The 13,859-nt window shown below is 46.4% G+C and overlaps 1 protein-coding gene across 2 annotated transcripts in view; it reads right to left on the bottom strand.

Moving 5' to 3' along the window:
* Positions 1 to 13,859, bottom strand: part of LOC146207479 (activating signal cointegrator 1 complex subunit 3-like) — a 66,798-nt gene that overhangs the window by 30,577 nt on the left and 22,362 nt on the right. For both annotated transcript variants that reach the window (XM_084587695.1, XM_084587684.1), the window contains 7 exons: positions 13,640 to 13,759; positions 12,765 to 13,019; positions 10,396 to 10,572; positions 9,048 to 9,273; positions 7,613 to 7,863; positions 3,693 to 3,861; positions 1,352 to 1,572 (listed from right to left, as the gene is read on the bottom strand). In XM_084587695.1, coding sequence (XP_084443821.1) covers positions 1,352 to 1,572; positions 3,693 to 3,861; positions 7,613 to 7,863; positions 9,048 to 9,273; positions 10,396 to 10,572; positions 12,765 to 13,019; positions 13,640 to 13,759 — 1,419 coding nt within the window. The remainder of the gene's footprint in view (positions 1 to 1,351; positions 1,573 to 3,692; positions 3,862 to 7,612; positions 7,864 to 9,047; positions 9,274 to 10,395; positions 10,573 to 12,764; positions 13,020 to 13,639; positions 13,760 to 13,859) is intronic.

The following is a 13,859-nucleotide window of genomic DNA, read 5'->3' as shown; positions in this document are numbered from 1 at the left end:
CAAAAATGCAAGCAAAAATGTTCACAATACTAACTCGATAGACCAGCAGAAATTTAATGCTGGTTTTAGCATCTCATCCGATGTAACTTAAAAAATGTTACAGCATGCATAAATATAACACGGGATCATCGTTCAGGAATATGGGAAGCTAAGAGAAAGAATGCAAATGTGTGGTTCTGAACTGGAGGAAGAAGCAGGAGTGAAGGCTTCAACAGTGCAGTCACATGAGGTTTCTTAAAAAAGGCACTGAGGAGAGCTATTAATTTTTATTACCAGAAAAATCAGTTCTACGGCTCTGTTTTTTATATTTTTCAACCATTCTTTTTTCTGCAATAAAAGGTGCATTTATTACAGAGAAAAGTTTAATTTAGAAACCTTCCAGAACCTCGATTCATGCTCATGGCATCTAGAGAGAAGCACTTTGTAGTAGTCTTGAAATCAATGGCAGTGTGGCCTTACCATTGAGAATAGTGATGAAAAAGCTGTGAAAGCACCTCAGTTAACTGCAAAATCAGAAGGTAAAGGTGACACTAGTATTGCACTTTTTTTGCATTTTTTTTAGCTTAAATAATGTCAGTCTTCCAGTTAGCGCAGCTTCTTTATCATTTGAATGTAGTAACCTATCCTATCAGTATGAGTAAACTTCTGTTTGTTGTAAGTGCACCTTTGAAGCACAGGATATGCCCTTAACATAACGACCCTGCAAGCATATAGTTCCAATGAATACCGCATAAATGCGTATAAGGGCCACACCCAAGCTTTCCACGAGCCACGTGGGAATAGCCTTCCAAATGCACGAGCATAGGGGCTTCCAGATGCCGCCCACAGATGGCGCACAATGTCGCGGGTCAACAATCCCTATCAGCGTCGGCATCGCCAGCCCCGGCCTCTGGCCACCCCGGCTTTGCTCTGTGACTGCCAAAGGCATATGAGTAGAGGTAGCGCGGTTGGCGTGGTCACATGCCATAGTTGCGGTCCTTGTGTGTTCTCCGCTTTATTTTTCGTGAATTGCCATCGAGCATTGCCATTCTAGCCCAATAGGCAAACATATAAGTAGCTACACGGCAGGCTTTAGACTGAAAGTAGTGGAGCTCGGAGTCTGAAGACTCCGTGAGTGATGATTGAATGATAAATAAATGCCACACATTCACTGCTTGATCTGTTTTTACTTTTAAAGAATTTTTTTTTTTTTTTTTTTTTCGTGTGCCATGAGTATAGGCTGCACCCGGAAAATTGGCCCTTGAATCTAAGAAAAGAAGTGCGGCTCCTACACACGTCTATACGGTACAAACTGAAACTGAAATAATAGAAAAGAAAATGCAAACCAAGTAGGTGAGTTTCAAATGGGCACCTTGGATTCGGGACTGTTGTTGAATACTCGAAACATGGCAATCTCGGCTGCAATGGTCTTTCCTGAGCCCGTGGGGGCTCCCAGAAGCACATTGTGGTCGGTGTGGTACAGCGTGTGGAATATCTGAGTCTGGATGGGATTGAAGTGACTGAACCGGTACAGCAGCTCGTAGGTAGTGTTGCACAATGCCGCAACGGGAAGGGGCTGCAGGTCCAGCAATTCTGTAATGGGCAACGCTTTCTTAGTGAGTGGCAGGTATGAAAATGATGTGCCTTGGCAGTAGGCACGTGTGTAGACACGCAAAACCTCAAATGAAAATGTTGCACCAACTTCAAAGCTGATTTATTTGAAGAATCAGTTATTTTCTTCTGCCGCGTGCAGCAAACATGACCACGCACTACATTAAACCTCTACAGCACATACACCTTCCACTTTACGCAACAACTCGTAGTGTGCGTGATTGCACCGAGCGATGGAAGTACGAACTTTGTCCATGTGCAAAGAAACATCAGAGTTAGATATGACCTCATCTTCAGTGCTCCCTGAAATTTGAAAATCTTGTCTGGGTCTTTCAAAATGATCGCGGCGGTCGATGGGGCAATGCTAGCCGTCTGCAGAGGTCGATTTCTTGCACTGGAAACTGCTTTTTTATCTTCTTGGCACTTCGCTGGCTGCAACCATTGTCAGGTCTCGCACAAACTTCGCAATAAGATAATCCATGACAAAAAAAACAAAAAAAACAAACAAAAAATACCACCCCGCACGCGCGAATGGCACCAACATATAACACACAGCACAGCAAGAAAAAAGGCAGGTGGCTAGGCCTGCTGGCTACTGCATATCAAACCACAGCTTTGTGGTGGCGCTAGGAGCTGGCACTAGATATGCTGATGACGATAGCTACATCCACGGACCCCACATGCGAGAGTTGCAAGCTGCGGCACTGTTAATTTTAGCTGAATTCGTAATACTGATGTTCCTAGATTATAGAAGAAAAAATAAAATAGGCACGTTATTCTGAAATATACGTTATATTGAAATTCGTAATTCTGAAATATTGTTACATTGAAAACATAAAAATCTGTTGGGGATTTTTTAAAAATTCGTTACATGGTAATGAGGTTTGACTATCACACACTACACGGGCACCTTGTGTTTCGCCTCCATGAAAACGTGGCCACCGTAGCTGGTAACGAACCCGCACCCTCAGGATCAGCAGTCAAAAGCACTGAACACTGCGGTTCTGTGGCTCTGTGCAGCAAGTCAGTTGCGCTTTTTAAAAGGTGCAATCAGAGAGTTTTGAAAAATTACATTTTCACTTTTATTTTACGAGTTTCCGCAAATACATAGTCGTCTTCATGGGCAACACAGTTGCAAATTAAACTCAAATAAAAACAAGCACGCACTGTTTGCTTTCATGAGACTCAACCTCATTAATCCATGGTGGATAATGAAAATTCACTAATCCGTGAAGACACCCACAGTAATCGTCAATGCTTTTGGAGGCGAGATGTTTTAATATAATCACTACTTATTTGTGGTTTAGAGAACACACCACAGAAAAAACAAGCTCCAAGCAAGCGAATAATGTTCACACAATCACTTCACCAATGGCAGAGCAACAGGTCACCGCACTACTGCCCGAAATGCATGTGTTGGGTAACTAATCTCTACGACGAGTTGGAAATAAGGTGATAGCCGGAAAGTTCTATCTCGTTTTACTAGAAAAAGTGGCCACACAGGGCAATACTTCAAAGTTTATAAGAATGCTTGCAGTGGGTAGATCAAACTCCAGCAATTAAAAGAAGACCTCAAAATTCTCTCTGCTACACCTTTAACAACTTCCATCCGCAACTCCACATGAAAATCCTTGTTCGTGCACATGCATTTTGTTCCTCACTTAATTACAAATCTCTTAATTTGTGCCCCTCTTATCTCAGGCATACTCACCAGCATACAGCTGTAAGCTAACATATTACATGAAAGACTATCCAACAAAGTTATAAAGCCCTACTTTAACTAATCTCTACAACAGGTCTGCGCGGCCTAGGAGTAGCGTGTCAGACTTGGGAAGGGTCCTGGTGGGTTTGATTCCCATCTCAAAAGAGCTACCTGAGTTGGCAGCTCCTGCCATGTTAGGTGGTCTCGTGACGTCACACAGCCCGTCGACCGATCAGTGCTTGACCCTGTCACCTGCCAACTAACACCTGGCAGAGCCGTGCTTGTGATTTCTCCGTCACACTGATAATAATGGCAATGACAGCAGCAACACCACCAGATTTTCTGGAGAGCGGGGCCTTTAATGCTATTGCTTTGAAGTAGTGGTGGTTTGTAGGCATACCAGTATGAGGCGGATGACGTTCTGGCAGAATGAGGTGCTGGAAGGTGAGTGGGATGGTCTGGTCGGAGCCCAGCCAGTAGTCAGAGTCCACCCGCACTAGGTACTGTGGTGGCAACGGCTCTGAGATGGGGATAGTGAACACCACGTTCTGGGTCTCTCGTCTGATCACCTGCAAGTGCGTGAAGCGTTCGAGGTGATGTGGGCTTTCACGAGAACACTTAAACGGCGACCCAAATCTTACAGAGATGGCACGTGCAAATCCTAGTCTGCCACAATGAAATCAGTCTCTCTGCCCATTACTTCCTCCCGAACCATCCTAAAATTCGTCCAGAACTGCTAGAATTGGCAACATTCTGACTGTAAGCAAGCCTAACTTGATCACATAACAAACGAGTAAGGTTTTTGTAACTAAGGCAGCCGTGCTGCTGACCCCTCCCGAAGGAAGCTCTTTGGAGAACTGTTGCCGTACCATCTGTTCTGTTCTCTCAGTGTCTGTCTCGCGTCTCGACTGAGCCACCTGAGCTCAATGCGAGGCCAAACGTGGGAAGCAAACGGGGAGACCGCGATTAGCTTGGGCAGCAGCAGGTATGAAAATTTTTCCCTCCCGGTTCTGCCACCCTTGGCCGGGGGACCGCAGGTTGTGATGCACGTGCACCTTGCGTGCTTGCTCGAGACCAGGCCTGAAAGGAGTCCGGTGCTTGCCTGTGCGGCGCCGACGCTTCTGAGTTGGGGGGCCTGGTCTGACACGGTTCTCCGTCACCGTTTGCCAGTGCTGGTGGTGACGCATGTTGAGTTATCAACATGCAACCTGTGTAGACGAGATGTGCTCCGCACCTCCCTCATCCTCCCTTGTCATGAATCGCGTGCACTTCGACCCTTTGGTTAGCCTTACAGCCTGCGAGCGCCTTTAGCTTTGCCGCAGGTGCGTGAGTAGCCTCTGCATCGTGTGCGCGGCACCACGGCCCCGCTCTCGGGTGCTGTGGATGGTTTATGGGTTTGTACTGAGGCCTGAGAGATCACTGCAGTGTTTGCGATACAGGTTTCTGTGAATTAAACGCTTGTGCTTGTAACTTGTGCTCTTGTTTCCTTTGGAGTGGAAGCGTAGGCGTGCAGTGCATGCTGACTGCGCCCTCGGCTTGCTCCTGCCCAAACCCTTATCTGCGTTCTGGTTACTGGCAGATTCCGATGCACGAAGCCGACACAGTAAAAAAACGCATTCGCTACTCCCGACGGGCTTTATGAATTCAATGTCATGCCTTTTGGACTTTGCGATGCCCCCGCTACGTTCGAGCGTATGATCGACACTGTTCTTCGAGGGCTTAAGTGGAAAACCTGCTTGTGCTACCTGGACAGCATAGTTATCTTCTTTGAGACTTTTTCTGATCATTTATGCCATCCTAAGTATTAATGCGCATGGCATCCGCCGGTCTCCAACTGAACACAAAAAAGTGTAATTTTGCAAAGAAAGAAATCAATATTGTAGGTCACCTCGTCAGCAGCGATGGCATTCGTCCCGACCATGACAAGCTTGCCGCAGTTTTGAACTTTGTGCGCCCTCAGCGGACTAAAGAACTTCATAGTTTCCTCCACCTATCCTCATACTTTCGATGTTTCATTCGCAATTTCACTAGCATTGCTGCACCACTTAACCAGCTTCTTACCGACCGCACTGCTTTCATTTGGTCCAAAGAATGCGAGGAAGCTTTTCAAACCCTCAAGAATGCTCTCACTTCAGATCCTGTCCTCACTCACTCCGATGACAATGCTGCCTCCATTCTCCACACCAATGCCAGCGGCCTTGGTATTAGTGCCGTCCTTCTGCAGCGTGATACAGCTTGTCGGGAGAGGGTAATTGCATTTGCCAGTCGCACTCTGACACCAGCGGAATGCAACTACACCATCACTGAGCAGGAGTGCCTTGCCGTCGTTTTGGCAGTTCAGAAATTCCGCCCCTACCTCTACGGCCGCCATTTCACGGTCGTTACCGATCACCCTGCTCTGTGTTGGCTATCTACCCTCAAAAATTTGACTGGACGCCTGGGCTGTTTGATTCTGCGTCTGCAGGAATAGACCTTCGATGTAGCCGACAAATCCGGTCATAAATATCAAGATGCCAATGCTCTTTCCCGTTGCCCACTTCCAGAGTCCCCGGTTAGTGCTTCTTTGATACTTCCTGCGTGCACCCTCGACGCCTCAATGTCGCCAAGGGCTCCAGACATCACTGGTCCACGTTATGCCACTGCTCCGGATCGCAACGCCCTTATTTCCCATCAGCGAGCAGATCCATACTGCCGTTCTTTAATCGACCACCTTATCGGTGCTTTTCAGCCTCCTACCACTAGGATGCGCAGGCAACTTCAACAGTTCCGACTTGACAATGGAGTGCTCTTCAGTTACATTTATTGCTCTGAAAGCACCCGTTGGGTTCCTGTGGTGCCGAGAGCACAATCCCATATTCTGGCGGCCCTCCACGATGATGCTACAGCCGGTCACTTAGGCTTTCACAAAACTTACACCGAGTGAAAAGCCGTTTCTTCTGGCCTGGCCTCTCCTCAAGCGTGGCAAAATATGTTGCTTCTTGTCTGCCGTGCCTTCATTTCCCGCTGGCCTATTACAGCCTCTACTTTGCCCTGCCACTCCATTCGCCATTGTCGGCATCGACTTATACAGGCTGCTTCCATTGTCCACACGAGGCAATCGCTGGATTGTCACCGCCGTCTAATACACTACGCTGAGACTGCTGCTCTGCCTAATGGTTCAGAATCTGAGGTCGCGACCTTCTTTTTGCAAGCCCTCAAGTCCTTCTCAGTAACTGCAGTCGGATGTTTTGTAGGCGATTGTAGCTGACGTTTGAAGTCTCTAACACACTTCACAATGTGACCTCCAGCTATCACCCGCAAACCAATGGGTACTGAGCGATTCCACCGCACGCTTTCTGACATGCTGTCGATGTACGCCAAACAGGACCACCGAAATTGGGATGCAATTCTTTTTGTTAAGTTCGCCTACAACATGGCTGTACAGCGGACCACAGGTTACACCCAGTTTTTCCTCATTTACGGCCGTTCCACCGCTACACTTCTTGATGCTTCTTTCCTTTCTACACCTGCCAGTTTCTCATCATCTCTTCCTGACCAGTTCATTTTCTGAGTGGCCAGATGTCATCAGCTTGCTCGTCTCAACACTGAAGCCAATCAGGAAGACCGCAAGTGTCGCTACGATGCGACTCACCACCAAGTTTCGTTCTGTCTCGGCGACGAGGTATCACTTTGGATACTGTTATGCAGTTCTGGCCATTGTGATAAGTTACAGCGCCATTTCATCGGTCCGTACGCAGTTCTTGGACAAACCTCTCCTGTCAATTATCGCGTCTCCCCAGTTTGTCAGCCTGCGGACAGCCGTTACCGTGCAACTAAAGTTGTACATGTTTCACATATGAAGCCTTTTATTCGCCGCAGTGCTGCGGACTAAATGCAGCCACGCTTCAACTACAGCGAGGGAAATAGTGTGAGCGCTGTGTGGCGCTTCATCTTTCATATGGGTGCACGTTCTGCTTCATCTTCATCCTTCTCTCTTGAAAGGATCCATCGTCATCGCTCGGTGTGGGATTCGCTTCCGTGTGCAACCTGGGCTTCAGGTCTCTAATAAACCTGGTCTACCAAGCCCGTCCTTACAATATTTATACACTCAGCGCTTATGTGTGTCCACTCCTCTTTCATCCCGTTTTTCATGCTGTGCGCTTTCAATGTGTTTACTCGTCAACTCACCCAGCAACACGCATAACTGCAGTTGCCCTAATTTTGCGATACTATTCTGTCCACATATGTTAAGCCCTGTAATCACATCATAGTACATAACTGCACCATGCAACACCTTATCCGCTCCAAACAATCCTACTCAGCGCATTCTGTCACACCCACCTGATGCTTAGTGAGAATGAAGTACTCATAGTGGTAGATCTCGTCCGAGTTTGGGTCCTCAACCCAAATCCAGAAGGCCTCGGCCCCTTTGTGGAACTTGTCGGACCAGCGGAAGTCAGCAGTGATGTCCAAGTGCACCCTGAGCACCGTGCGCGTGATTGGCTGGATGCGAGGCACCACCAAAATCTGAGGAACGTGCCTCGCCAACTGCTCCACCATGGGGCCAGCCCGCTGGTTGTGCACCATCAAACCTGTCGGCACACGGCGAACAAGGACCCGTCATCAACAACCAACGACTGTTGCAGAGTGAGACTACAGCTGTCAATCACTGGAACTCTGCACGTGTACTCCAGGCTTTGAATTGGAAGCAAAAATATTTGGAACACCGAACAGCTGCAAACAATATCATGGTCTCCGAGATCATGTGCGGGGTTCAGAATGCTTAACTCCTAAGTAAGTGCTATATTAGGTAGCTTCTTGCAATTAAGCCAGACTCCCAGACAGCATTAGTGCCAATAATCATTCGTGCTGATCATGTTGCCATGTTAAGCTCCAAGCTAAAAAGTGAAAATAACTTGTGAAATAATTGTGCACATTTATACTAACATGCCAAATGGGATGCAAGGGGCTGATGACTAACTCACAGGCCTTACCACTACTTTTCGCTATTAAGCTAGTGCTCGAAACGACACCAGTACCACAGATTATTTGTGTTAATAATGTCACACAGGACATTCCCTTGTAGATCTCTACGCCACTTCCTAAGTGTGCCACGACCCGTCAAGCCAAACCAACATGGTTTGAACTGAGAAAGCAATGCCACGTATGCACCACATGAGTAAGCAGCAGTAAAAAAATAAGTAAAGTAAGAATTTGTCGGAGTAATGGGCTAAAAAGATGGCGACAGAAATCACTTTCCAAATCTTGATAAGCCATCTTTGTCCTATACATCAACTGTAAGTCAGTGGCCTTGACTGCTGAGTGATACCCCGTCTACTGAAAAAAATTAAGTTTCATCATCTACTATGTCCAAAATGTGAGTGGGTCAACTAAGCAAAGCCTTGTCTTTTTAAAGTATTTAGCACACGAACACAGGACACATAAAGAAGCACACACACAAGCTCTATAATGAGTCACCACTAGCCCAGCATTCTAGACTTCTGCTAAGCCTTGCCGCACATCTATTTTCTGCCCCTTCCATCAGTAACCACACAGCAGCAGACTACACAGTTAATTTATTCATATTGACAATTTAAGCAAAGTGGAGCATTCACCAATATTATGTTTAAGACTACCAATAAGTGACGTGCTGCTGACATGCATGCCTTAGAGGCTAAAGTGATAGCTACACAACCCGGCCGGGAACAGATGGCATCAACATCAGTGCAACGGGAAGTGCCACGAATGCTTGAACAGGGTTCTCTGCAGACCTCACCTATATCCTTGGCACTGAGGTCCCTGAGCTGCTCCAAGCGCATGTTCTTCTCCTCAATGTAGCGCAGAACGCTGTAGTTGATGTCATGGAACTGCTTCAGGGGTGTCTCAAAGTTCCACGTCTGGCGTTCGACCACCTTGCACATGGTCAGCATGCGACCGGCCATGATTGCCCTGCCAGCCCTCAGCACCATGTCGAACAAGGCACGAAGGATACGTGTGGCATTCTGCAAAGGCGCAAGATGAGTGCGAGTGGTAGGGCTTTGATGGTGAATGATGATCCCATTGCCGCAGCTACATTATTCTGCAGAAAAATAAGTATACGCTCTTCCTTAATGCGTGCGTACGAAGTGAAAGGCAGTGCATGAGAGTCAATGGAATTTGTCATCTTCTTTGTCCTCGTCCATTCAATAAGTAGTCAGTTTAGCTTTCATGAGTTTTACAATCAATGTAAAATTATAAATTGCAATGCAGTTCGGCATAGCTTAAATTCGTATTAGATGTTTTGCAAGAAATGCATGCAAAAGAAACAGAATTTAGTCAGAGAAAGAACAGAACTTAGGAGACTCTTGCTGAGAAGTCGATACCATTCGCTGATTTTTAGCACCATTTCTAACGTGCTTCCTGTAATTTCAGAGGCTGTGATGAAAGCGATGATGAAAGCCAACAATATCCAAAGCACGGCACGAGAAGGTAGCAGTTGAACCCACGAAGGAAAAGGCTGCAACGATGGCTAAAGCTAAAGCTGGCTAAAGTGGGCTAAAGCTATGGCAAGCAAAGCTTACGTGTTCGTGCAGTTGGTGGTTCGAATCCTACTCAAGGCCATAAGTGTGGTACCGTATATACACAACTGCAGGTCAACCTGCTTTTGCACTAAAATATTTGCATTACTGTAATGTGTATTACCAAACAATAAAAAAAATATGCATGCCGAAGCATGGGCAATGCATTCAAGCAGCTCTGCTTATGGATGATGGAATCCAATTAAAGCCATGCACCACTGTTCACTGCTTGCAGTTCGTACCTCATGACTGGCGATAGCAGCACTTGCAATGTGATGACAGTGACTAAGGCCGACGGGTGCAGTCGTGGTTCCCACGTTCACATCATTCATTGTGGCATGGGAGAGCATTTAAAACATCTGAAATCCTACCCGCTGTACTCAGTGCAATGCAGTCAGAAAACTTTTACAAATTCCCATCTTCCTGACGTTTGTATCATGCGTACGTTCCCACTGCACTCTGAGAACACTCCCCTCAACTGGCGTAGTGTACTGAGAAATGAGCGCACTGAAGGAGCTTTTAAAAATACAGTTGGGTTCTAAAATGCATGCAAGAGAAGGTGGTCACCTGCACAATGTAGGCCTGGTCGGAGATTAGGGAGAACGTCTCCACAGGGCAGCGGGAGATGTAGCTCTGCAGCAGGATGTTCACTTTGCCGTAGGAGTTCTCACTGCCACCTGCCACGTTCACTTGGCACCCTGTATCCAATATGATGTCGAGCTCCTGCATCTCATCTTCCCTCACCTGTAGGTGCAACCAAGTCATTTCCACATCAATATCTGATCTCAGCAGGCAGGAGACAGCTTTACGAAAACAGCCAAAGCAAGAGAAGAGTCACTAAGCTCTCAGTTTCTGCTGTAATAGCATTACTACAGCAGCCCCCATATGCATTCGTCTGTCTCAAAGAGCGGACACGGCGTAGAGGTGGTAACGGTAAGGGCAAAGTTATAAGAGCCTAAGCTCCGTTAGTTTGCTCACGTTGGTTTGTAGGCATTAACGTCCCAAAGCGACTCAGGCTATGAGAGATGCCATAGTGGAGAGCTCTAGAAATTTCGACCGCCCGGGTTCTTTAAACGTGAGATAAGGAGAAATAGACAATACGTCCGATCTGCAACAATGCACAGCATTACATCACCTCTGCTTGTTCTGCTTGGGCATACCACTGTCTCCCCTGCCTTTCGTGCTCAATGTACTCATCCCCGAATATGTTTGCTACTCCACATCTTGGTTATAAAAAAATGAAAACTAAAAGACTGTAATAGTAAAAAAACAAGGTCTAATTTTAACTTTGCAACACTGACTGCAGTAATCTCATTTATATTTTCCTTAAAAAGGGGCAGACATTTTTGGTATGCTTACTCATGCTTTACACAAGTCAACGGTCAAATCTTGTCACATAAATTAAATTTTTTACATCTGACATTTTTTTTCCATTGACTCAAATCAAATTTCATTAGACCTTAAATGCACTTTGTGCACATTCCTAGTTATTAGATATTTCAAGCAAGCTGTCCGTACCTATGAGGTCATGTAGCATACGTAAATCGACACAGAGCCATGTTAAGCTGCAACAACAAAGCAACAAAGCAACATGCAACAACAAAGAGTAAACTTCACTTTGCAAAAAGCTTCCAGTGCAATTCAAACCTATCCAGTTGGCATTTGTGAAGCCTTCCGTGAATCACTTTTCTTTCAGTGTCTACAGTCAAGCCCGGTAACAACGAACAGCGTGGTTTAACGCGATTTGTGCGATATACGAAGTTCGCTTTAACTGAACCCATTCATAACGAACTTCAGCATCAAATTCATTATAATTCGTTATAAAATTGATCGAAACCGCATTAACACAAAATAAAAATCACGCCACTCACCATAAATAATCTACTCCAAACAGAAATCTAAATCTATTTGCAGTAAGTAGGCAGTGGTTTTCGCCTGAACACTGCGCTTGGCACAATCAAAGAGAATTGCATTCTTGACACGCGACATCATCCCGACGAACTCCAACCCACTTCCCTATATTTTGGTGCAGTATCGCGGTAGCACATTGGTAGCAGAAAGGGCTTCTTAGCATCGGGCGAGGACGATCGTCTTCCAGTGGCGGCTCGTCGGTGGCACCGGCACCAAATGCCAATGCGCCTGCAATAATTTCAGGGTCCAGTGAGACCGCTGTCACAGCACCGTCGTTGTCGACTGTCAAAAAGTCCTCAATGAAGGCAAATATTTCTGGCAGAGCGTGGCAATATCGCTGTCACCTTGCACTGCGCTCGCAACTTCCGCAACCTCCTGACATAACGCAGCATGGTGGAGACAGTTGCAGATTGTCTCTCTCATCACAAACCCCTCAACGTCCAGATGCAGGAGAAATCTTTTGCCTTCTGTAGCTGCATGGGGCCGGAGACTGGCAGATTTTGTGCATGGACGTCCAAAAACCACTGGTATAGGGCTTTTTCTACTTTGTCGTAAGCCGGCTTGTGGAGGTGATGGCCATCGGCATTCGAGCAGTCCTGTGCATTGTCTCTGATGGCGGACTTGTTTTTCAGGATGCTGCTCAACGTGCTCCTTGGAAATTTAAAATGTACTGCAACGTCCGACGTTTTTTCCGACCCAGTCCTGCTTGGCGGGCCCGCACATTTTCTTTCGTTTTTCCTACACTCGCAAGGAAAACAATGTTTCATAGAAACAATGGCAGGTACCGCGGTAGCCCACAGACTACCCGAAGCCAGCCCAGAAGCGCATTGGCGGGCATTTGGTGACCAATCGTGCGTGCTAAGAGTTCACAATATCTAATGTTTAGTTCGTTATAAAAAAAAGACAGTTTACATGCATAATTTCAGAACTTCAAGTGTTTACTATGTGACATAATTTGCTTTATCCGGGTTCTTTATATTCGGGTTTGACTATAAACGTCACAAAAGCCCTAAAAATGTCCCCACCTGGAGCTGGTCGAATTCCTGTGCCTTGGAGACAGCTGACAGGACATCTGCCTCAGAGAGCGCCTGGCGCTCTAACAGTTCGTTGAAGCTCTCCATGGTGGCATGCTTGATGTAGAAATGGCTGGCCGTGCGGCCCAAGTTCGTGGAGTCCAGGCTCTCTGAGCGCGGATCATAGCGGATCATGCGTGCCTTGTCCAGCTCCTTCGCAGCGTGGATCACCAACTCTCGCCGATAGTTGGACAGTGTAGGGTCCTCCTGCAAACGGCAGTGGAAAAGGCATGCATCAGTGCAGCCAAGCATTTGAGCCTCATGCATCAACAATAGGCGGCTGACAGGTTAAAGCATGAAATGATTCTGGGTGATATCAGCCCTGTTTCACTCAAATGCGCGCAGAGCCACAGTTTTCGCGCATCCACACCTAAAAAGCCACAGAAGCTTGTGCTAAAATTTGATTAATCATTTCCCATACGAGGTCCCCATACTACTATACTTTGCAGTTACGAGGCTGTTGCAGTCTTGTTCATAAAATCTGCTATTGCAGTAATGAGACAACAGAAGGGGGGAAAAAGAGTAAAAAAAAAAGGTCTTCCACTAATGATACAAATTACAAATCAGTGTCAGCCCACCAATTCCAACACTAGCATGCTACAGACTGAGCCATGGGCCCACATGTGCCAGCGTGCATTCAGTAAGCTGTAGGACGACAGTGAAAACTCCAATGGAAATAAGCACACAGACATTTGAATGAATGAATAGTAGCAGCCGATGTGCTTCAAACCATTTCGAGCTTACTTTGCCTTCTGGCAATGAGCCGCTTTATTTTTATTTTAATGTTCAAAAACCTCAAAGCAGATAAGGCAGGGTCGGTGACATACCATCAGTGAGGTACACTTGATTCCATAGACCAGTGGATTCCTTCGCATGCGCACGAAGAGGTACGTGTAGCTGAGCCACTCGACTGCCTCGCTCACACTTGTCACTGTGCCTAGGGAGACCTGAACGGAAGATGAGAGAAATTCAAAGATGAGTACAAACCTATTTAATACCACTGCGTTCAATCTAATAAAAGACCCCTTTAATGGGAAATTGTTGCTC

The sequence above is a fragment of the Amblyomma maculatum genome, chromosome 1 (genome assembly GCF_055883805.1).
Source record: "Amblyomma maculatum isolate TAMU_Amacu chromosome 1, ASM5588380v1, whole genome shotgun sequence".
In the NCBI taxonomy this organism is placed as follows: Eukaryota; Metazoa; Arthropoda; class Arachnida; order Ixodida; family Ixodidae; genus Amblyomma; species Amblyomma maculatum.
The sequence above is the reverse complement of the archived record's forward strand: the minus strand, read 5'-3'. Positions and strand labels throughout refer to the sequence as shown.